This window comes from Mus caroli, chromosome 5 (assembly GCF_900094665.2).
Source record: "Mus caroli chromosome 5, CAROLI_EIJ_v1.1, whole genome shotgun sequence".
In the NCBI taxonomy this organism is placed as follows: domain Eukaryota; kingdom Metazoa; phylum Chordata; class Mammalia; order Rodentia; family Muridae; genus Mus; species Mus caroli.
The window spans coordinates 100,865,352-100,887,175 of record NC_034574.1 but is presented as its reverse complement, the minus strand read 5'-3'; the positions used below and the strand labels follow the sequence as shown (position 1 = coordinate 100,887,175).

The window sequence follows — 21,824 nt, the reverse complement described above, 5'->3', positions numbered from 1 at the left end:
CACTCGGAAAGCTCAGATTTTTTTTTTTTTTCTTGCCCATTCATCTCCCGATCCAGACAACTACTTTACACCTTCTCTTCTCCTTCTTCAAACTCCCACCAACCTTTCAGTTTGGAAACACTACTTCCTACGCCTCGAACAGAACTGAAACATCAGGAGTCCCAGAGGTTCCCACCACCACCTCTACCCAACTGCACACCTAGATACAGTGTCTGTTCCCACATAGAAACCACCAGAACCAGATTCCAAGACAAAACCTCTCCAGGACACTACTCCAGCAAGTCTCAGAATGAGTCAGAATAAGTCTCTTACTCTGTACTTTTTTTTCTAATTTTTGTGTCATATGCATCAAAATACATCTCTGCAATTTTTCAGTCTTTTTAGACCTTAGTTTTCTGAAACATTCACAAATGTATATAATGCATACTGACTGCTCTCACCCCCACTACTTCCTATCCTGTTACCTATTTATATCCCTTGCTCCTTCAAATCTCTCCCTGTTCCCTTCTCTTTCTTTTTTTTTTAATTAATTTATTTATTATATGTAAGTACACTGTAGCTGTCCTCAGACACACCAGAAGAGGGCGTCAGATCTCATTTCGGGTAGTTGTGAGCCACCATGTGGTTGCTGGGATTTGAACTCTGGACCTTCGGAAGAGCAGTCGGGTGCTCTTACCCACTGAGCCATCTCACCAGCCCTCTCCCTTCTCTTTCAACACACGGTTTTTCTGTGTAGCCCTGGCTATCCTGGAACTCACTCTGTAAACCAGGCTACCCTGGAACTCAAGAGATCTGCCTGTCTCTGCTCCCAAGTGCTGGGATTAAAGACATGCACCACCATACTTCACTAAGATTCTGCAATTTTTAAAAAGCTTGCTGGGGGTTGAGGATATGGCTCAGAGGTTAAGAGCAGTGACTGCTCTTCCAGAGGTCCTGAGTTCAATTCCTAGCAACTACATGGTGGCTCACAACCATTTGTAATGGGATCTGATGCCCTCTTCTGGTGTGTCTGAAGAGAGTGACAGTGTACTTGCATACATAAATGAATAAATCTGGGCCGGGCGTGGTGGCGCACGCCTTTAATCCCAGCACTTGGGAGGCAGAGGCAGGGGGATTTCTGAGTTCGAGGCCAGCCTGGTCTACAGAGTGAGTTCCAGGACAGCCAGGGCTATACAGAGAAACCCTGTCTCGAAAAAACCAAAAAAAAAAAAAAAAAAAGAATAAATCTTTTCTTTTTAAAGCTTGCTTGGTATAAAACATAGTTTATGCAAGACTTTCTCAACCCATAGGTCTGCTTTTATCTCTCATCTCCCCTGGCCCTTCCTCCTCAGGTACCTGCTGCTGAAGAACCATCTGCTGGTCCAGGCCACTCGCCTACTGAGTTTAACCAGAGCTGTGTGACTATAGGTTTGGAGCTTAGTGGGTTACTGAAGACAATGTCTGTCTCTCTCTCTGAGTTTATCAACAGTCAATAGCTCAGCAGCAGCAGCAGTAAGGGCTCAGGAGTGCCTTCTCCATGTATGGCTGATTTTCTCAAGGCCGGTCTTGTGTTAGCAGTTGTTGTAAATTAATGATTGCAGCAGTTGTGCTGAGTCTAGAGGATGGTATTTTGCATGCCTCCGCACCATCTTCCGGTTCTCACACACTTTCTACCCCTCTTCTGAGATGTTTCCTGACATCTAGAAAAGGTCCTGCTACATGTCTGGTTTAGGGCTGAGCGCTCGCTCATGGCTGGTTATTCTCAGCATCGTGTGCAGCCATGATCTCTGCATTCACGCATTCACTGTCACTGACGGTACACAGTGACCTAAATCTCCTTCTGATTCAATGATTATTGCTCCAATATGGGGCCCCAGTTTTTAGGAAAACATCCCAAAAATGGTCTGTGCTAGCCGTCTTCAACCGCTCTCTTCCCGTTGTTTTCTTTCTTCTTTCTCCTCTCTCTCTGCTTCCCCTCTCTCCTCCTCTGTTTTCTTTTCCTCTGTTTCCTCATCCCTCTTCTTCTACCCCCTCCTTTCCCTCTTCCTTTTAGAGGCAGGACTCATGTACATGAGGCTGATCTCACTATGACATTAAGAATGGACTTGAACCTCATACTTCCACATCTATATAGAGAGACCTTAAGTGTATTGGGTATTGGGTAAGTTTTGGATCCATGCAGTTTATGTGGTGCTGGGAGTCAAACCTAGGCCTCTGTACATGCTAGGCAAGCATTCTAACTGAGCCACATCCCCACTTCTTCAAATGTTTCCTTCCTCCTCATTATTTTCTTTAAAAAAAAAAACCTTTATTTTTATTTTATGTGTATGACTGCACACACACACACACACACACTTACTTGCATGCCTGGTGCTCTCAAATGCCAGAGATAGCACTAGATCCTCCTGGAACTGTACTACAGATAGTTAGGGAGCTGCCATGCAGGTGCTGACAGAGTTCTTTAACACACTAAATCCAGTGGTCAATTCCTTACTATGGCATTCACTCCTCGTTGATACACTAGCTTAATTTGGCTCTTGGGCCACCTTACTCCTTAAGTGGCTGCTCCTGAGACCCTGTTCCTTGCTTGCCTCCCTTGATTTGCACTATACCCAGGGCTTCATCCTTGATTCGTCTCTATTTACACTTCCCCCTCTACAAATGTATCTAGTTTGTAAAACCTGGCTTCAATGCCATCTGAAAATGCTGATAACACCTGTGTATCTCTAGTGTGCAATATTTTCCTTTATCCCATACTCTCGTGTACACAATCACCTACTCAAGATTGCCATGAGAGCTGGATATGGTGGTACAGAGTTGCAATCTCAGCACTTGGGAGTAGAGGCAGGAGGATTGGGAGTTCAAGGCCAGCCTAGCCTATATGCATCCTTGATTTTAAAAAAAACCGAGCCGGGCGTGGTGGCGCACACCTTTAATCCCAGCCCTTGGGAGGCAGAGGCAGGCGGATTTCTGAGTTGGAGGTCAGCCTGGTCTACAAAGTGAGTTCCAGGACAGCCAGGGCTATACAGAGAAACCCTGTCTTGAAAAACCAAAAAAAAAAAAAAAAAAAAAAAAAAANAAAAACCAAAAAAAAAAAAAAAAAAAAAAAAAAAACCCGAAACCCCAAACCCAGACACCACTTGAATTCCAAATACATACTTAAATGTAACATGAGCAAATAAACTCTTGATCTCCTCCTTCTAGCCAACTGTCTGTAGTTTTCTCTACCCCTCACTACCCTTACCTTGAAGGTCCCACTATGTAGCACTGGCTGGCATGAAACTAGCTATATAAACCAGGCAGGTCTTGAACTCACACAGATCTGCTTGCTACTACCTCACCTGGCCTTGACCAGTTTTATTTTATTTTGAGATAGGGTTTCCAAATTGCGCAGGCGAGCTGGGCTGAGGCTGTCCTTGAACTCCTGATCTGTTTACACCTCCCAAGTACTATGATTGTGGACATGTCACCACAACTGGCTCTTACCAGACTTCTCCATAGTCATTGTGTTTATTATTTATTGCCTGTCTTCTCATCTCCAAAGTGTAATATCCATAAAGTTAGGAATTCTGCCTGCTTTGTCTTTTTGTGTATATAGCAAAAAAATTTGAACAGTGTCTGGGTGCTAAGAAAATACTTATTGCGGAGCTGGAGAGATTGCTCTGTGGTTAAGATGGCTTCTTGTTGTTCCAGAGAACTGGAGTTTGGTTCCCAGCACCCAAGTTGAGCAGCTTAAAACCAACTGAAATCCCAGCCCCAGGTGTTCTGATGCCCTCTTTTGGCTTTTATAAGCAATCACACAAATATGGCAGACATACACATATAAATAATAAAATCTTAAAAAAAAAAAAAAACAAAGGAAACCAGTAGGAGCCGTCCTTTCCTCCTTTTCTCCTTCTTCCTTTCCTCCCTTTGTCTCTGTCTTAAGTAGCTCAGGTTGGCCCTCAATACCTGATCCTGCTTACATTCTCCAAGTGCTGGAATTACAGGCATGAGTCACCATGCCCAGCTCATATTTACTTTTACTTTAGAAATTACTGAAGTCATTTAATTAAAAGTGAAAGTCAGTGGCTAATGCACTTCTTTGCAAGTAACAAAATATTATCCAGGTTAAAGACCTGTCTCCAGAAACTGAAAGCGCTAGAAACATAAACTTAGTGGGCATTACGTGAAAGTACGGCATAGCAAGGGAAAAAATGAAGCAGGACCTGCATCTCCCTGCATTGAAGTCACTCAGATCAATAGCTGTACTCCTCCCAGGGCCCCTTCTGCCTTATTTGGCCATCAGTGCCAACAGAAGAAAGCAACGCCTTGAGGTGTATAGCCTTAACTGAGCTGCTCTGCTATGTCCTAGAAGGTCTCCTGCCTTCACTCTACTTACCCGGCATTTATTTATTTAATTATGTATTTAACGTTTGAATCATGATTCTGTGGTAGAGGCAAGAAAACTCTGAAGCTGTTTTGCAAACAATGCAAACTTCAAAAAGTCGAAATGGTGAAAAAGAAAAAAAAAGAAAAAGAAAAAAAAGAAAATCGCATTAAATTTAAGGTATACAAAGAGGCGAAGTGTCTGGAAGGCCACGCAGAACTGAGCGGGAAGGAGTCCCTTCCTCCCCTAGATAGCGGTGGTCCCGTCTCCCGAGAGCCTCCTTTCCCTGGAGAGGATCTATGAGTTGGTCGCCTAGGAAGCAGCTCTAAACATCCACAGAATTTCGGTGCAATCCGCTCGCACAGGTCCTGACTCAAAACGGAGTCCAGAGCGCGGACGGCGGGGCTCCGCGCGTGAAGCCGCAAGCCTGTAACAGTGAAGTGGGTGCTCCACGGAGCCCACGGTTTGCGCACCCCCGTGCTGCTCGCACCCGCCTCGGCCGCACCCCTCCCCCGTCCGCGCCTCCCCTTTAAGCACCGAGGCGCAGGCGGATTTGTGTCGGCGGACGCGAGGCTCGACTCCCCTTTATGGCGGAGCCCCGCGCCCGCGCCTTGACGACGGCCGCGGCTGGCGGTGGGGGTGGGGTTCTGCGCGCGGAGCCGGCCTCCGCCACCCGCCGCCCTCGCCGCAGCGCGGCCCCGGGGAGCGCGCGCCGGGGGCGGGCCGTGGGCGGGCCGGCGGGGCAGGGGCGGGGAGGCCGGCGGGCGGCCGCGCTCGGGTCCGCCTCCGACTGCGGCGCGGCGGGGCGATGTGAGTGCCATGGCGAGGAGTCTCTGCGCGGGGGCCTGGCTGAGGAAACCCCACTACCTCCAGGTAGGCCGGCCGCGGTCCCGCCACGCGCCCTCCGCTCCGCGCCACGCGGGACTCCGCGCCCCGTCCTCCCTCCGTGCGCGCCCCGCCGCCTCCTGCGGACCGGCACCTGGCGGCGCGCCCTCCCAGCCCGGGTCCCGCTCCTCGGGCGCCGCCCCAGCCCTGCGCCCCTCTGAGTCCCGGCCCCGGACGCGCCGCGGTCCCTCCTCTGCGTGCTCTCCCGCTTTCCCCAAGGGCCCCCCTCGACCTGCCATTCCTGACTCTGTGTCTGGGGTAGGAAAGGGTGGTGTGTCATTCCTCCATGTTCCACAGAATCGTGACCGATTGTCATACCAGTGGTTCCCCAAGTCCCAGCCAGCGGCTGTGCCTCGTGCAGATCCCCTGGGTTTGGTGTTCTCATCACATCTCTGGTTTAAATGGGAGGGAGGAGTAGGCAAGCTCGATCGAGGCGATGCTTTTGCAAAAAGGGGATGGTGAGCGTTGTACGGCTTTTCACTCAGCCCGCCAGCAATGCGAACGCAATTCTCAGTCACGTCGTGTGTACTGTTGCCGTGTTAATTTTTCATGATTTTCTGTTCCGCTGTCAGTAGGCTTTAGAACCCTCCTGCTGCTTTGGTGCACTGTTTGGTCACCAGGGGGACCTAGTAGACGTCGTGAGTAGCTGAGCACAAATCCATAGCTCGGATGGAAAAACAACTACAAATCAATGCCTCACACATTGGCAGTATTGTTATATGTCTCTAGAGGACACTGCTTACATTAAAAGGCCTGACGACATGGGGCGGGTATTTTAGCTCAGTTGTTGGTGTGCTTCTTACGAGTATGAAAAAAAAAAGTTGAGAAACCGTTACTGTCCAAATAAATCTTATATTTTAATTTGAAATTTGCAAGTGTAAGTCATTACGTCGAAACGAGAGAAACCCAGATTGAGAGGCTGACTTGACAACTCATGGTTTTAAGGGTGTAAGACTGAATGTAGCAGCGCCACCAGAAATAGTTGTGCCTTGAGTACCAGTATTAGAACCTCGTCTAGCATTCCACCCCTCCAGGTTAAAGTATTTTGATATGTTTAAAATCTTTGAACTTAAACTACTTAGCTTTCTATTATTAATTTTTTGGAATTGGTAGAGTTTTAGGCTTTAGTTTTGGCTTTAAATGTTTTCCACAGATTGAACGCAATCTTTGACGCTATAACAACTGTACAAAGGTTTTCTGATGTGGTTAAGGTTAGAAATTAAGAGTTCTGGATTCAATCCCCAACACCACACAAACAAAATTAGTTTTACAAATAGTTATGCTTACATTAATGACAAACACTTAGCGTGTTTCTTACTTTCTGAATTTGCATCGTTATCAATGATCAAATTAGGGTAAGCTTGCTAGTGGGCTAATATTAAGATTATTAATTTTAAAAAATGTTTAAACTATTTAAATACCAGCACTTGGGAATCAGGTCTCTGAGTTTGAGGCCAGCATAGTCTACATAACAAGTTCGAGATTAGTGATGGCTACATAGAGAAATTTTGTCTCAAAAAATTTTAAAGGTAAACTTAAGATTTCTTTTAAAGGACAAGTTCTCATGTGACACAGATTGACTTAGAACTCTCGAGGTAGCTAAGGATAACCTTGAATTTCTGATCCTCTTGCTTTTAAGAGCTTGTGATTGCAAGGGTATGTATGAATGGCACAATAATGGTACAATTCAGAGTCCAGTGTTTTCCCGAGGAGCTTCCTCCCTGGCTTTTTTGAGACAGGGTCTCCAATCGAACTCTCCAAATAGGCCAGGGAATCCCAGGAATCCCCCTGTCTCCACTTATTCAGGTCTGAGATTGCAAGGATGTGCAAATCTGGACGCCAAGTGCCTGGAGAGCAAGACCTTTACAGACTGATCTAACCCTCTCCTTCTCCCTCTCCCTCTCCCCCTCTCCCCTCCTCCTCTTCTTCCTCCTCCTTCAAAGTTATAGATCATGCTTAGCATTAACTTAGTGTTAGCTAAATTTGATTTGTCATGGAGAGGGTTTCTGTGCACTGTCTTTTGGCAAAAGGAAATAAAAAACTTTCCCTTTAACAGCCTGTATACGTTAGAACACACACAAACACTTTTTGAGACCAAGTCTCAGTCTTGCACAGGCTGGCCTTGAATTCCCAATCTTCCTGTTTCTGATCTTCCTGTTTCTACCTCCCAAGTGCAGGGTTTACAAGTGTGCCCAGTATACAGTGCTTCAGGGAAACTAGTTCTTACATTTTATTTTGAGAGAATACAGATACCCGTTTTGAGGGGGTTTTGTTTTTACTTTTGTGTTTTTTTGAGATAAGGTCTTGCTATGTACTGTGCTGGCAGGCTTGTACTGGATATGTATATAGGTTAACCTCAGACTCATGGTGGACCCTCTGTCATAGCCTCTCAAGTGCTGGGATAACAGACATGCCCAGGAACACCTGCAGATACCTGATGTCAATAATATTTCTGAACAGGTACATTTGTGTTGTTGGTTTTATGAGACAGGGTTTTTCTGTAGCTCTGGCTGTCCTGGAACTCACTATAGAGACCAGGATGGCATCGAACTCAGAGATCCACCTGCCTCTGCCTCCCAAGTGCTGGGACTAAAGCATGTGTCACCTCTCTCTCCAGGTACATTTTAAGTTACAATGAGGCTGTAACCATTCAACAGGTATGGGAGATACTCTTACCTTGTGGGTAGGGAAACAGCAAGGTAGCTTTATTTCCAAGAGGAGGGGAAGATAAATAGCCTGGAAAGTTTTTGAAACCAGTTTTATATCCTTGGCAGTTGTTCTTGTTTGTCTCAACTGGGTGGGGCCAAAGGTCACTTATGTCCCTATTTAGCCCTTAGAGAGTTTAAGTTTCTTTTTCCCTATTTTTTCCTTAGTATTTTTTCTCTAATTTTTTTCATACAATATATTTTGATCATATTCCCACCCCACCCCCAGCTTCTCTCGACCTCTCTGTCCACCCAACTTAACGTTCTCTCTCTTTCAAAAGCCCTCACAAAAAACAAAGATTAAAACAAACAAAAATAAGACAAAAAAAGCCAGAACAAACTAAACAAGCAAACCAAAATGAAGACATGTTTTATTTTATGTGTATGAATGTTTTGCCTGCCTGTGTATGTGTGACATGTTTATGTGCATACTGCATGTGGCGGAGAGGAGAACACACCATATCCACTGAAACTGGAGTTAACATGTGGTTGTGAGCCACTGTGAGGACTCTGGGAACTGAACCTGAGTCGTTTTTCAAGAGCAGTGAGCACTTATAACCCAGGAGCTATGTCTACCCCTCCCCCATAATTTAGAAGGGGAAGCTTAGTAATTTGACTTGCTTGTCAGTGACCTTCCCTCACAGAACTCCCATCAATCCAGATGTCACTGGTAGTTACTGCCGCTTCTAGAAAATTAAGCATTTTGAGCTAGTTAAAAATAAAACAATAACTGGGCACACACCTTTAATTCAGCACTCAGGAGGGAGAAGCTGGTGGATCTCTGTGACTTCAAGGACAGTCAGGGTGACACAGAGAAACCCTGTCTGGAAAAACAAAACAAAACAAAACAACAACAAAAACCCAGAACAAACAAAATACCAGTAAGTCTCCTCTCCTCCCCACCAAAACTTAGTATTTTGTAATTAATGTACCTATAACTGGGATTTGTAAGTACCTAACCACTATGGTTTACCTTATGTACTGGCTAGTTTTGTGTCAACTTGACACAGCTGGAGTTATCACAGAGAAAGGAGCTTCAGTTGGAGAAATGCCTCCAGAAGATCCAGCTGTAAGGCTTTTTCTCAATTAGTGATCAAGGGGGTTGGTCCCCTTGTGGGTGGTGGTCTTGGTTCTATAAGAGAAGCAGGCTGAGCAAGCCAGGGGAGGCAAGCCAGTAAGGAACATCCCTCCATGGCCTCTGCATCAGTTCCTGCTTTCTGACCTGCTTGAGTTCCAGTCCTGACTTCCTTTGGTGATGAACAGCAGCATGGAAGTATAAGCTGAATAAACCCTTTCGCCCCCAGCTTGCTTCTTGGTCATGATGTTTGTGTAGGAATAGGAACCCTGACTAAGACACCTTAGTTGATATAACCGAGAGATTCTACTGCTTGTGAAGAAAGAACTTGTATCCATATAGTAAAATACTATTTAGCAGTAAAGACTGAAATAGATTAGTTACTTAGAGTTGGGTGGGAAGAAGGAGTGGTTACTAATGGGTAGGTTTTGAGAGGAAGGGGATGAGGAGAAGTGCCTGCACGACTGCATATTACCTAACAGTCTACTTAAAGGCATGTGTTCTGTAGTACATGGACTACATACAGTTCAGTAAAACAGCAGCGAGTGAGGGAAGCAGAAAGGGAAGTGATGAGTTGAGCTGACTCCATGGGCATAGACCTTGTTTTCCCCCACCCCCCTTATAGCTATCACCGATGCCAGCTCTTTGGTGTAGGGAATTCTTGTTTCCAGGGCAGCAATGCAAGCACAGTGTGCAACCTCTCTGAATAAGTTAGTCAAGCCGCATGTACCTGAGTGCCAGTTTTCCCATATCAAGGCATCATTCTCAGAGAAAGCTAGTGTATGCCAATATCCTTTGCCACTGTTCTGTTGAAAAATAACCCTAGAAATAACACTCTTTGGATGTGCCAAGTGTTGTAACATAGTGAACCGAGTTAAACTCTTGACTTGCCTCATTGCTCTGTCAACCAGCTTAAATAAACAACTCTTAATTACAGTTAGAGCAGGAGTGTCTCATTGAACCTGCAGTGTTTTTAACAGTGTGTTATCTACAAATTAGGATCCGCTTTTGTTTGGGGTTTACTACAATTGAGGGAGGGTGACAGATGACACACTAGCCCTGTAATTTGTTGGCTTTAGTGTAAAATACCTGCTTTCTTCTATCATTAAGCCCTGGGAGAATGAAAGTTAAGACAGTTTGTGGTAATTTCATATGCTTAGATTATACACATTCTCCATTCCAGCCATTCTGATCATACTGTGCAACATAAAAAAAAGATTGTACAATTATAATGAAATTTGAGGTCTAAACTATCTTCTTTTGAAGGTTTTCAAGCCTTTTAGGCAGATCCCCNCCCCCCCCCCCACCCCCTAGACAGGGCTTCTCTGTGATGCCTTGGCTGCCCTGCAGCTTTCGCTGTAGACTAGGCTGACCTCACAGAGATCCGCCTGCCTCTGCCTCCCAGTACTGGGATTAAAGGCATGTACCATCACCACAACCCAATGGTAGTAGTTTTAAATTTTGGGATGTTCTATCCAAAATAAGTGCTCTGGCATTTTTCATATCTGTTCAGTCAGGGCTGTCATGAATGAATGGATAAACATTTTTGTTCTTAACTCTTTGAGAGAGTCCCCCTATGTAGCCTTGACTGGTCTGGAACTTGCCATATGTATCAGGGTAGCCTTGAACTTGTGGCAGCCCTCCTGCTTCTGGGATTACAGGTATATACCATCACATCTATCAATGGCCTGCTTTAGACTTTGGAACCTACTCAACATTAGACTGTTGGAACTTATTAAACATCTCTTTTGTTGTTTTATTTTGAGATAGAACTGTATTTTGGCTGTTCTTGGTCTTTCTTCCCTCAGTTCCCAAGTGCTGGTATTATAAGCATGCCACTTATTATTTAAAATTTCTAATACCTGGAATTTTGACTTCTATTAGTACCATTTTCCAAACAGTTTGGTTTTTGTGTGTTTTAATATGGAAATTTTGTAGAATTTAGTTCTAGGGAGAGTTTTTGACATATCAGGCCGGGCGTGGTGGCGCACGCCTTTAATCCCAGCACTCGGGAGGCAGAGGCAGGCGGATTTCTGAGTTCGAGGCCAGCCTGGTCTACAAAGTGAGTGCCAGGACAGCCAGGGCTACACAGAGAAACCCTGTCTCGAAAAACCAAAAAAAAAAAAAAAAAAAAAAAAAAAAAAGACATATCAGTGGTAGCTGTTACAATGTTGACAAATGTTAGAGTAAAAGTAAGATGGTCTCTGAATGTTGGAGTAGGTGGTTCTGTATTCCCAAAAGGTGGCAGAGGGAGAAACCCATGTCTTGACCTTTGCCTGAAATGAAATCTCTAGAGCTATAATTAGCTCTCTGAAGTTGTGAGTGTACAGAGAATGTGCATGACTGATACTGCTTTAAATTTAAGTGTATGCCTGTAGTCCCATTATTTAGGAGGCCAAGGAAGGAAGATTGAGAATTGTAACCTATCCTGGGCTACCTGGTGTAACATTGTCTAAAAAAGAAAGAAAGAAAGAAAGAAAGAAAGAAAGAAAGAAAGAAGTGAATCAAAAAGAAACAAAATTTAAACATAGAAGTAGTATATAGCTACATTACCATGCTTCTTGAAAACCATAAATGATTAATTTTGTAGCAGTTTTTCCAAACTTACTGACTTGAAAACTGCTTTTATGTGCATGGGTATTTTGTGAATGGTACCTGTGGAGGCCAGAAGAGAGCATTGGATCTCCTGGAACTGGAGTTACAAATGGTTGTTAGCTACCAATTGGGTACTGGGAATTGAACTTGAGTCTTCTAAAAAAGCAGTCAGTATTCTTAACTGCTGAGCCATCTTTCTAGCTTTCATAGTACCTTTTTTGTTGTTTGTTTTTTTAAATAGGGTCTAAATATTTAGCTCTGGCTGTTTGAAACTCACTATGTAGATTAGACTAGGCCGATCTTGAATTTACAGAGATCTCCCTGTCTCTGCCTCTGGTGTTGGGATTAAAGGCATATGCCACCACATTCAACAACTTAAATATTTTTAAGTGTACTCTATGCACTTTGAGTGTATCAGACCTATAAAACCTTTTCATCTTGCAAAGTTGAAACTCCACCCATTGAAATTCTCCCTGTTTCCTTCTAGTCTCTGACCCCACCCTAGTCCTTGGTAACCACATCCTATTTTCTGTTTCTATTAGTTTGACTCTCTTAAAATATCTCCTGTAAATAGAACCCTACAGTAGTTTCCACCCGTTAACTCCTCTCCTGTCCTCCCTTCCTCTCCTTTTCTCTTTCTCCTCCTGTTCCTATCCTCCACTTCTTTCCTCCTCTTCTCTCCCTTCTCCTCCTTCCTCTTCCCCTCTCTCCTTTCTTGAAAAACAAAACAAACAAAAATATTAATAGCACTCCCCCCGCCCATGTTTACTCCCTCTCTCAAGTCAGGGTTTCTTCACTGTGTAGCTGTGGCAGTCCTGGAACTCAGTCTGTAGACCAGACTGTCTTCGAACTCAGAGATCCGCCTGCCTCTGCCTCCAAGTGCTGGGACTAACTATGTTCATTACCACCATCCAGCTTAATGCCTTTTTGTGTTAGTAGAATAACTAGTAATTTAGTTAGTATGTAGAGTAATAGGTTTATTGTGACATTTTCATCTTTGTCATGTGTATTATTGTGCTTTGTTCATATCCTTGCCTTCATCACCCATGTCTCCTCTCTCCTCATTTTCCTTTTCTGCCTTTTTTTTTTTTTTTTTTTGGTTTTTCGTAGCCCTGGCTGTCCTGGAACTCACTTTGTAGTGGTCTGGCCTTGAACTCAGAAATCCACCTGCCTCTGCCTCCCGAGTGCTGGGATTAAAGGCATGTGCCACCATGCCTGGCTCCTTTTCTGCCTCTTAAATAGTGGTATGTGTTTCTATAATCTGAAAATGAGAAAAAAAAATGTGCAATACTTGATCTTTCCTCTTTAGTTCCCCTCTCCTTCCTTCCAACCCCTTCCTTCCTTTTAATTATATTCACATCTCATGTATATTTAAATATTTAAATTTAGATCTACATATAGAGAGAATGCATAGTGTTTATCTTCCTGGTTTCTTAGTAAATCTTCATACTATTCTTCATAGTGGTTATACTTTTTCCTCCACATTCCTGCCAGTGGTGTGCAAGGACTCCAGTTCTTTCATACTCTATTTAGCTTTTGCTGTTTCCTGTTTCTGGATTGTCACCTATCTTGAATCTTTCCCCATTTCTTCTAGGGTTCATCTCTAATTATACGAGAAAGTGATGTGACCGGATTCTGGAGAGTGCATTTGCTAAATAACACATGAACGCACCATAGCCTTTTGTTCTGCTGGCCTAGCAGAATAGCCTGCTCCACTGGTACAGAAGCACCCTCCCACCTTGTTTTAGCAACATCTTCCCCAAGGGGCAAATCTGGCTGGGCCGCCCTCCTTTGTACTTGTCCTTCAGTGGACTCGCTTTTTCCCTCCTAGTGGCCTTCCTTTACCTCAGGAGGCCTGGTTCTGTGGAGAACTTGGCCCTTTGTTCCAGCACACCTGAGAAACTTGACTTTTCCAAACATACTAGCATGCCACTCACCCACTCTTCGTGTCTACTCAGTCCTTTCCTCTTTGCTTTAAGTTAGTTTTAATTTTTCTCTTGTAGTGCTGTGGATTGCAGCAGGAGCATGTGCGTGCTAGACAAGTGCTCTGCCCCTTAACAGCTTCCCCAGTTCTAGTGTTCCTCTTCGTCCTGTAGAGTGCTTCCTCCACCGAGTCTTTATATCTGCTTACCTGGTCTATTCGCTCTTATCTTTTAAGTCTCAACTCAAAGAGGAAGTAACCTTTGAACATCCCTCTCTAAGACCTACAGACTCTAAGCAAATGAAAGCCAGTATCTCTTACAAGATACTGAAGCATCATGGGGTTTTTCCTGTCTTTTCTCAAAGGAGTGAGCTGCTTGAGAGCTGAAATGTCCATTTCCTCTCTGTTTCCTATGCCTGCCTCAGGGTAGGTGGCCAATAAATGCTTGTGGGGTACAGTGAATGTGCTTAAACATTTATAGAGACATGGAGGGGGTTTTCTGGGGAATTGGTCCAGGAGTGTTTTATTTGTTCATTTGCTTGTTTGAGAAAGGGTCTTGCTGTATGTATACCCGGCTGTTGTTGCTGAGATCACACAGGCACCTCTACAGCTGGTTCATGGTATAGAGTCTTGTGGAACTGATTAGATACATTAATCCCTTATGTGAAAGAATGTGTACACAGTAAGTAAAAGCACACAGCTGGTCGTATCCTACAAACCCTTAAGTGCCTCTTGCCACTTCTGTCTGACCTGCTTTATTCCCAAAGCCTGTCTGGTAGCTATACTTCTAACTGCTAATTGCGTCTATTGCTGTGAAAAGATACCATGACCACAGCAACTCTTATAAAGGAAAACTTTTAATTGGTTTATTATCATCATGGCAGGGAGCATGGCGGCACACAGGCAGACATGAAGCTGGAGAGATAGCTGAGAGTTCTACATCCAGATCAGCAAACAACAGGAAGAGAGGGAGAGAGACAGTGGGCCTGGCTTGAGCATTTGGAACCTGAAAGCCCACCCCAGTGACACACTTCCTCTAAAAAGGCTACACCTACTCCAACAACACCATACCTCCTAATAGTGCTCTTTCCTATGAGCTTGTGGGGGCCATTTTTATTCAAAGCACCATGCTGGCCTTTGACTCCCGGAGTTTCACCTGAGTCCTCCATGGTCATGTAAACAATACACTTGGCTTTAACTTTTCAATGCATTTTTATTCAGATATAGTTGTGTGTACATGTGTGTGCGACTGCATATGTGCTATAGCATGCACATGAAGGTCCAACTGTTGTAGGAGTTGGTTTTTTTCTTTCCTTCCACTTTTTCCATGAAATAAACATGAGACCTATAGACTGAAGCTTGTAGCTATCACCTGAGGTAGCGGACCTTAGCAGTTCCTCTGTTATTAAGCACACTATTAGGAGAATTTTTCCCTTCCCAGAGAATACTTGCCACCTGGAAAGAAAATGTGACATTTGCAAATTGCCTAGGTTTGGTTGCTTTTTGACATATATGTTAGAGAAGAATGGCTAGCCCTAATAAAATGCAAGTTATGTTTGAGAGCATTACGAATTTTCTTCCATGATTTCTTACTGAATGATTGCCTATGCTCAGCTGTCGATGCAGTTTTTCCCAGTTATCTGCTCCTCAAGTCCACGTGACCTGAGCTAGTTGAAGAGCATCAAGCCACTTAAATAATGAAAAGGACTCTCACCTCCAGAGAAAGAGGAAAGAAAGGTGGAACTGGGTGTCGGTTGATATTGTGTCTTTTAAAAAGGCAAAGTTGCTGAGCGTGGCGGTGCATGCCTTTAATCCCAGCACTTGGGAGGCAGAGGCAGGCAGTTTTCTGAGTTTGAGGCCAGCCTGGTCTACAAAGTGAGTTCCAGGACAGCCAGCAGGGCTATACAGAGAAACCCTGACTCAACCCCCCCCCCCAAAAAAAAAAAGGCAAAGTTGATGGTCCTAGCATCCTGCAATTTATGTCTTGAGACCCAACATAATCATTGTTTGTTGTGGCCCAAGATAAAAGAAATCTTTAATTTTAGTATTCCCTAAAATGCGATTCCATAAATAGTATTCAGTGCAGACCTAGTTTGTATACTAAGATTACATTTTTTTTTTCTCTCTCTCTAGGATAATGACCCTTGGGCTCCCAGGCTTCCAACATTAATAACAACTAGATAATTTTCTTATATACTGCAAGTTCTTTATAATCAGGCACTGGCTGTCCTGTTGTAATGTGTTTCCTTTTGAGGGGGTGGGATGGGTTTTTTTTGTTTGTTTGTTTTTTGTTTTATTTTTTTCGAACTCAGAAATCTGCCTGCCTCTGCCTCCCAAGTGCTGGGATTAAAGGCGTGCGCCACCAACGCCGGCTCTTTTTTTCTTTTTAAAAACAAACAAACAAGCAAACATACAAGGTATTACTTTGTTAGTTCAGGCTGGTCTGAAACTCATGAATGTAGCCCAGGCTAGCCTCAAATTCATGACAGTCCTTCTTCGGCCTCCTGAATGAGATTAAAGGACTCTGACTTTTATCTGACTTTAATTAAAAACAAATGTCTTGCCCTGTGCTGCAGGCCACACTCTGCCCAGCTCACTCTTTCAGTGAACTTAGTAAGTATAATTTTTTTTTTCTAGGTGTTTTCTTTTTCTTTCTTTCTTTTTTGTTTTCTTAAAGATTTATTTATTTTACTTTATGTATATGAGTGTACTGTAGCTGTAGATGGTTGTGAGCCATCACATGGTTGCTGGGCATTGAATTCAGGCCCCTCTGGCCCAAAGATTTTATTTATTATTATATCTAAGTACACTGTAGCTGTTTTCAGACACACCAGAAGAGGGCATCAGATCTCATTACAGGTGGTTGTGAGCCACCATGTGGTTGCTGGGATTTGAATTCAGGACCTTCGGAAGAGCAGTCCTTGCTCTTAACTGATGACCCATTTCTCCAGCCCTTCTAGGTGTTTTCTAATATACTTGATTTTTTTTTTTCTGGCACAACCTGCCTTTGTCATAGTGCCATTTTCTTTTCTGTACTCGTGGCTATATTTTATGTTTTGAATCCCCCCCCCTTTAAAAATTAGAACCAATATCTCTCTACTCTCTAGACCCCATGGATTTTCTGGGCTTGCAACACCTCATCTTCTTGGGTTTCCTTTTTTCCCTCTGGGTTGGACTCACAGTTTTCAGGATCCTGAGTTTTCGTCTATTCTGCTCTATGTTTTCATTTTACTGGGGCAGTAATCCTGAAATAAGCTCTAAAGGAAGCATGTGAGGGAAGTGAACCTTCTGCATGCTTTCATGTCTAAAACAGAATTTCTTATAATCTACCTCCTATTTATTATTGAGTTGGGTGTAGAATTTGGAGCCAAAAGTAATTTTTTTTCCTGAAAAATTGAAAACATGGATCCCAAAATTGAAAACATGGATCCCTGTCTTGGCCAAGGGGCCAGTTTGAGTCTCAGCCCTTTGTATGTGATCTCTTTCTCTTCTTCTTTCTATTCCTCTTCCTCTTCTTCTCTCTTTTTTCTCTTTTCTCTTCTCTTCTCTTCTTTCTTTTTTTTTTTTTTAATACTTGTTTTGAAATTCCCTGAGGATTGGCACAGGGTCTATATCAGTTGTATTGGGCTCTACCTGAGCCCTTTGGATAGTCTTTGTTTGTTTTTCTGAGATAGGTCTTACCTTATAGCTTTGGCTGACCTAGAACATATATTAGGCTAGCCTAGAACTCACAGGGATTTGTCTACTTCTGCCTCTAAGTACTGGGATTGAAGGCATGTGCCACCCACCATGCTTATTATCCCTTTGGGTAGTAAAGCTTAGAACTTTCCTACTTCAGCTCCAGGGTATGCTGACTTAACTTCTGTTTCCTCTCTCTAGGCCTTTGTCAGATCACATGTCTCTTGGTTTGGTTCTTTGTGTCTCGTGTACTTTATTGTGACCATATTTGTATCATTTCCCATAAATTGTCAAAAAATAACTTGGAGGGTGTCTTAGTGTTATACTGCTGTGAACAGACACAATGATCAAGGCAAGTCTTATAAAAACAACATTTCATTGGGGCTTAGCTTACAGGTTCAGAGGTTCAGTCCATTATCATCAAGGTGGGAGCTTGGCAGCATCCAGGCAGGCCAGGCACAAGCAGAGCTGAAAGTTCTACGTCTTCATCTAAAGGCTGCTAGTGGAAGACTGACTCCCAGGCAACTAGGGTGAGGATCTTAAGCCCATACCCACAGTGACACACCTACTCCAACCAGGTCACTTATTCCAACAAGGCCACACCTCCAAATGGTGCCATTCCCTGGTCCAAGAATATACAAACCATGACAGAGTGGAAAGGGTTAAAGACCACTGTGAGGGAAGCCAGGGCTGGAGTCCAAGGGAGAAACCAGAGGGAAGCACTGGGGCAGACAGCCTGGAGGAACAGCCCTTACTGGGTTGCCCTCCTGGCCTGCTCAGCTTCCTTCCTACACAGTCCAGGCCCAGCTGCTTAGGGGTGGCACTGCCCACATGGGCTGCACCCTCATGTATCAGTTAGTGATTAAGAAAATGCTCCACAAATATGCCACAAGCTAATTTCATGGAAGCAGTTCCACACCTGAGGCTCCCTCTTTCTCAGTATGTCAAGGTGACAGCCATGAACAGCTTCACAAAGGTTCAGGCTGGCCTTGAACTTGCCATATAGCTGATGACCATGAATCATTTCCTTACATTAAAATTAAAATAAAAAGCTTTTGTATACACATACCCACGCACACACGCACACCACTATATTCAAGTGAAGGTCAGAGGATGGTTTTTAGGAATTTTCCTTCTACCACCTGTTTTAGGGATCAACTCAGGTCATCAGGCTTGCATGGCAATGCTAGCTATATCCACAGTTAGACTATGAACTACTTATCTTGCTTCTACATCTGGAATGCTAGCTAATGAGCATGTGTCAGCATGTCTGGCTTATGTGATACACTTCATGCATTCTAAGAGTGCTTGACCAACTGAGCTACATTCTCAGCTCTTACTCTTTTTTGTGGACCTTCCTCTTTGGTATTTTGACTATAGATGTCCCCTCCCTCGCTCCACCACTCCTTTGCCATGCCTCTGCTGAGGACCAAATGTAAGGCTTGCTCGGTAAGTGTTGTATTGCTGACTATGTTCACAGCTTCCGTAAGAGCTGTGAAGAATGCTTCTTTCCCCTTTATCTTACCTTCAGCCGCTTCTTCCCTGTGTGTTTTCTTAGCTCTTCTTTTTCACGCCCCTGGATCTCCTGATGTACTTGCTGATCTTTGGTTGTCTGTTTCAGAAAGGACTGGGTAACTGGTGTGGTAGATTGTTCTGTTTTAACAGTAGCCTCTTGACTGGTGTGGTAGCTGGCTGAGTCCCCTCTAGAGCCAGAATGTAGTGGCTGTTGCTTTGTTCTATGGCCTTGGGCCCCTTGTGTTATAGGAGTACTTTCCTGTGGTCTACAGGCACTTTCTGCACCTACACAGAAGCTCTGGCCATCTTGGATTCTCCTTTTCTTCAGAAATCCAGTTTTTCTTTTTTCCTTCTTGATTTTTTTTTTCTGGCCCCGCTCCTTCTTGATTTTTGGAGATAGTTTTCACACTGCAGCCCAGAATGACCTGGTATTCACAGTGTAGCCCAGGCTGATCTCAACCTCCCAGAAACTCTGCCTGCTGAGTGCTGGAGCTACAGGAATGTATTACCAGGCCCAGCCAGAAATCTGGTTTTTGTTTTTGGCTGACCTATGCTGAGTGGGGGAAGCAATCAGGCTGCCAGGCTGCCAACCAGAAGGCCTAGGTACTCCTCCTCAAATATCACCCCCACCCTCCCCACCCTTACATACCCAGCCCCTCCCCACCCTAACCCTACCCTTAGTCTCACTATCCATTGTCTTTCCTGCTGGCTCACACCAAGCCCAAAGCCCTTAGGTGTGCTAAGGGGCTAGGTGGGCTGTCTGGATTCCTTCTGGATTCCACCCGGAGTTCTGGTTCCAGCTTATTTAGGTTGTGTGACGGAATGCTCTTTTCTGTGACTTTGTCTACCTTCCTCCTACCTCCATCAGAATTACGTTTGCCTTTTGAATTCTACCAATTTGTTAGCCCTTCTATACACTATGGAATGTCCCACTTTCTCTTTAATGTTAGCAGTTTATTGATCCTTTTGCTTATTTGGATACAGTGTGGCGTGACAAGCTGTATAATAGCAAACATGTATCTACAGTGTAACATCTTGAAGCCCTGATATGAATTTTGATCTTCCCGTGTTTAGTTTAGTGTGTTTAGTTGTTACAGAATTAGCAAGTTATTTTATTAAAATAAGGCAAGAGAATAGAGTAACCAGTCTTAGAGAGACAAAGATCAGGGAAGCAAAAGTGAGAATGGACAGCCGGGATTACATCAGACGGAGAATGGACAGCTGGAATTGCATCAGGTTTTGCAGTTGTCCTTTTTATCAAAACAAAACAAAACAAACAAACAAACAAAAAAAAAACAAAAAAACCCCTCATTTTCAGCTCTTCCCTTAGATGGGTTCCCCTTGCTTGCACTCTTGTGTTTTGAGATGGAGTCTCTAGCCCAGGCTAACCTCAAACTTATAATGTACCAAGGATGACCTTAAACTTGATCCTCCGGTTCTAACCTCTCAGGTGCCAGGATTACTGGTGGTGCTACAATACTTGGTTTGTGTCACTATGCCAGGTGGCTATATTGTACTAGAGATCTAAGCTAGGCCTTCCTTTGAGTCTAACATCCTACCAATTGATCTGTATTCTCAGTTTTGCTTTGACTGTTTTGTATGCTTTAGACAAGGTCTCACTATGAATCCGTGCCAGGTCTGGCCTTGAACTCACAGAAATCTTCCTACCTCTATCTCTATCTGCTGGAATTAGAGGCAAGTACTACCACACCTGGCAATCCCAGTTTGACTCTTATCTTCAGAGAATGGAGATCAATACTTTACTGGAGGTCTTTGAATTCCCTGTGCTTTTCCTCTGAGGGTCTGTGATGAGGGTTTAAGGCTCCCCTTTCCCTCCCCTCTACACTAGTCACCTTCCCACTTTAGCAAAAGAAAGTCAAGGGATCCACCAGGATCTTACAGAGGCTCCTTGCTGCATTTAAAGCTCTACTGGAACACAAAAGGGCAATAGAACATATTAGTGTTTGAGGTGAGGTGATGATTCAGCCAATAGCTGGGCCACCCAAGGCCTGACTGAGTACCTTTGTAAAGGCAGGAGCAGAAAACTGGCCCCAAAGTTTCCTAGATTTGATAAGGCCTGGTCTATAAAAAGATAAATTGGTAAGTTGGTAAGATTTTAGCAAAATTAACCTCTTTTTCTTTGTAGCAGATCTCTGTAATCCCAGTTCATGTATACTGAAGCAGACAGATGGAGGTTGAGGCCAGCTCAAGACCTTCTTATAAAGTACATACCTGACAAGGGAATATGTGTTATCCATGATGTGTGGTTTGAATCAGAATGTCCTCTATAGGTTCATATAGATGAAAGCTTAGTCCCCAGTTGCTGGAATTATTTGGGAATGATTAAGAGGTACAACCACGTTGGAAGAGGTCTCACTGGAAATGGGCTTTGATTTTTCTTTTCTTTTTAACTACTTATTATATGTAAGTACACTCCAGAGGGCATCAGATACCATTACAGATTGTGAGCCACCATCTGGTTGTTGGGAATTGAACTCTGGACCTTTGGAAGAGCAGTCAGTGCTCTTACCCGCCAAGCCATCTTGCCAGCCCAGCAGTCAGTGTTCTTAACTGCTGAGCCATCTCTCCAGCCCAGGCTTTGGGTTTTCAAAAGCCCATGCCATTCCAGTTGAGTTGGCTCTCTGTCTGCGTCCTGCTTGTGGATTAGATGTACGTTCTCAGCTACTGCTCAAGTGCCATGCCTGCCTGCTGCTGTTCTCCCTGCCATGACAGTGATGGATTCATTCTCTGAAACTGCAAGCCCTCAATTAAAAATTTTCATAAGTTGCCTTTGTCTTTTCACAGCAATAGGAAAGTAACCAAGACAAAGACTAAAATACTGCTCCATTGGAGCCTGTATACGATCTCTTGACTTTCTTATGCAAAAGTGGGAAAATAGTGACTGCACAGGGGAAGGGAAGAAGAGCCTAAACCAGCATCACAGACACAATAGAAAAGTACACAGCGGGCTGGTGAGATGGCTCAGTGGGTAAGAGCACCCGACTGCTCTTCCAGAGGTCCAGAGTTCAAATCCCAGCAACCACATGGTGGCTCACAACCATCTGTAACGAGATCTGGCGCCCTCTTCTGGAGTGTCTGAGG

The 21,824-nt window shown here is 44.0% G+C and overlaps 1 protein-coding gene across 1 annotated transcript in view; it reads left to right on the top strand.

The window, feature by feature from the left end:
- The first annotated feature begins 5,081 nt into the window (after nt 1–5,081).
- The window catches only part of Dipk1a (divergent protein kinase domain 1A), a 72,899-nt gene continuing 56,156 nt past the window's right edge, over nt 5,082–21,824 (top strand). The window contains exon 1 of the mRNA XM_021162220.2: nt 5,082–5,221. Within this exon, the coding sequence (XP_021017879.1) occupies nt 5,168–5,221 (54 nt within the window). The 5' untranslated portion in view covers nt 5,082–5,167. The remainder of the gene's footprint in view (nt 5,222–21,824) is intronic.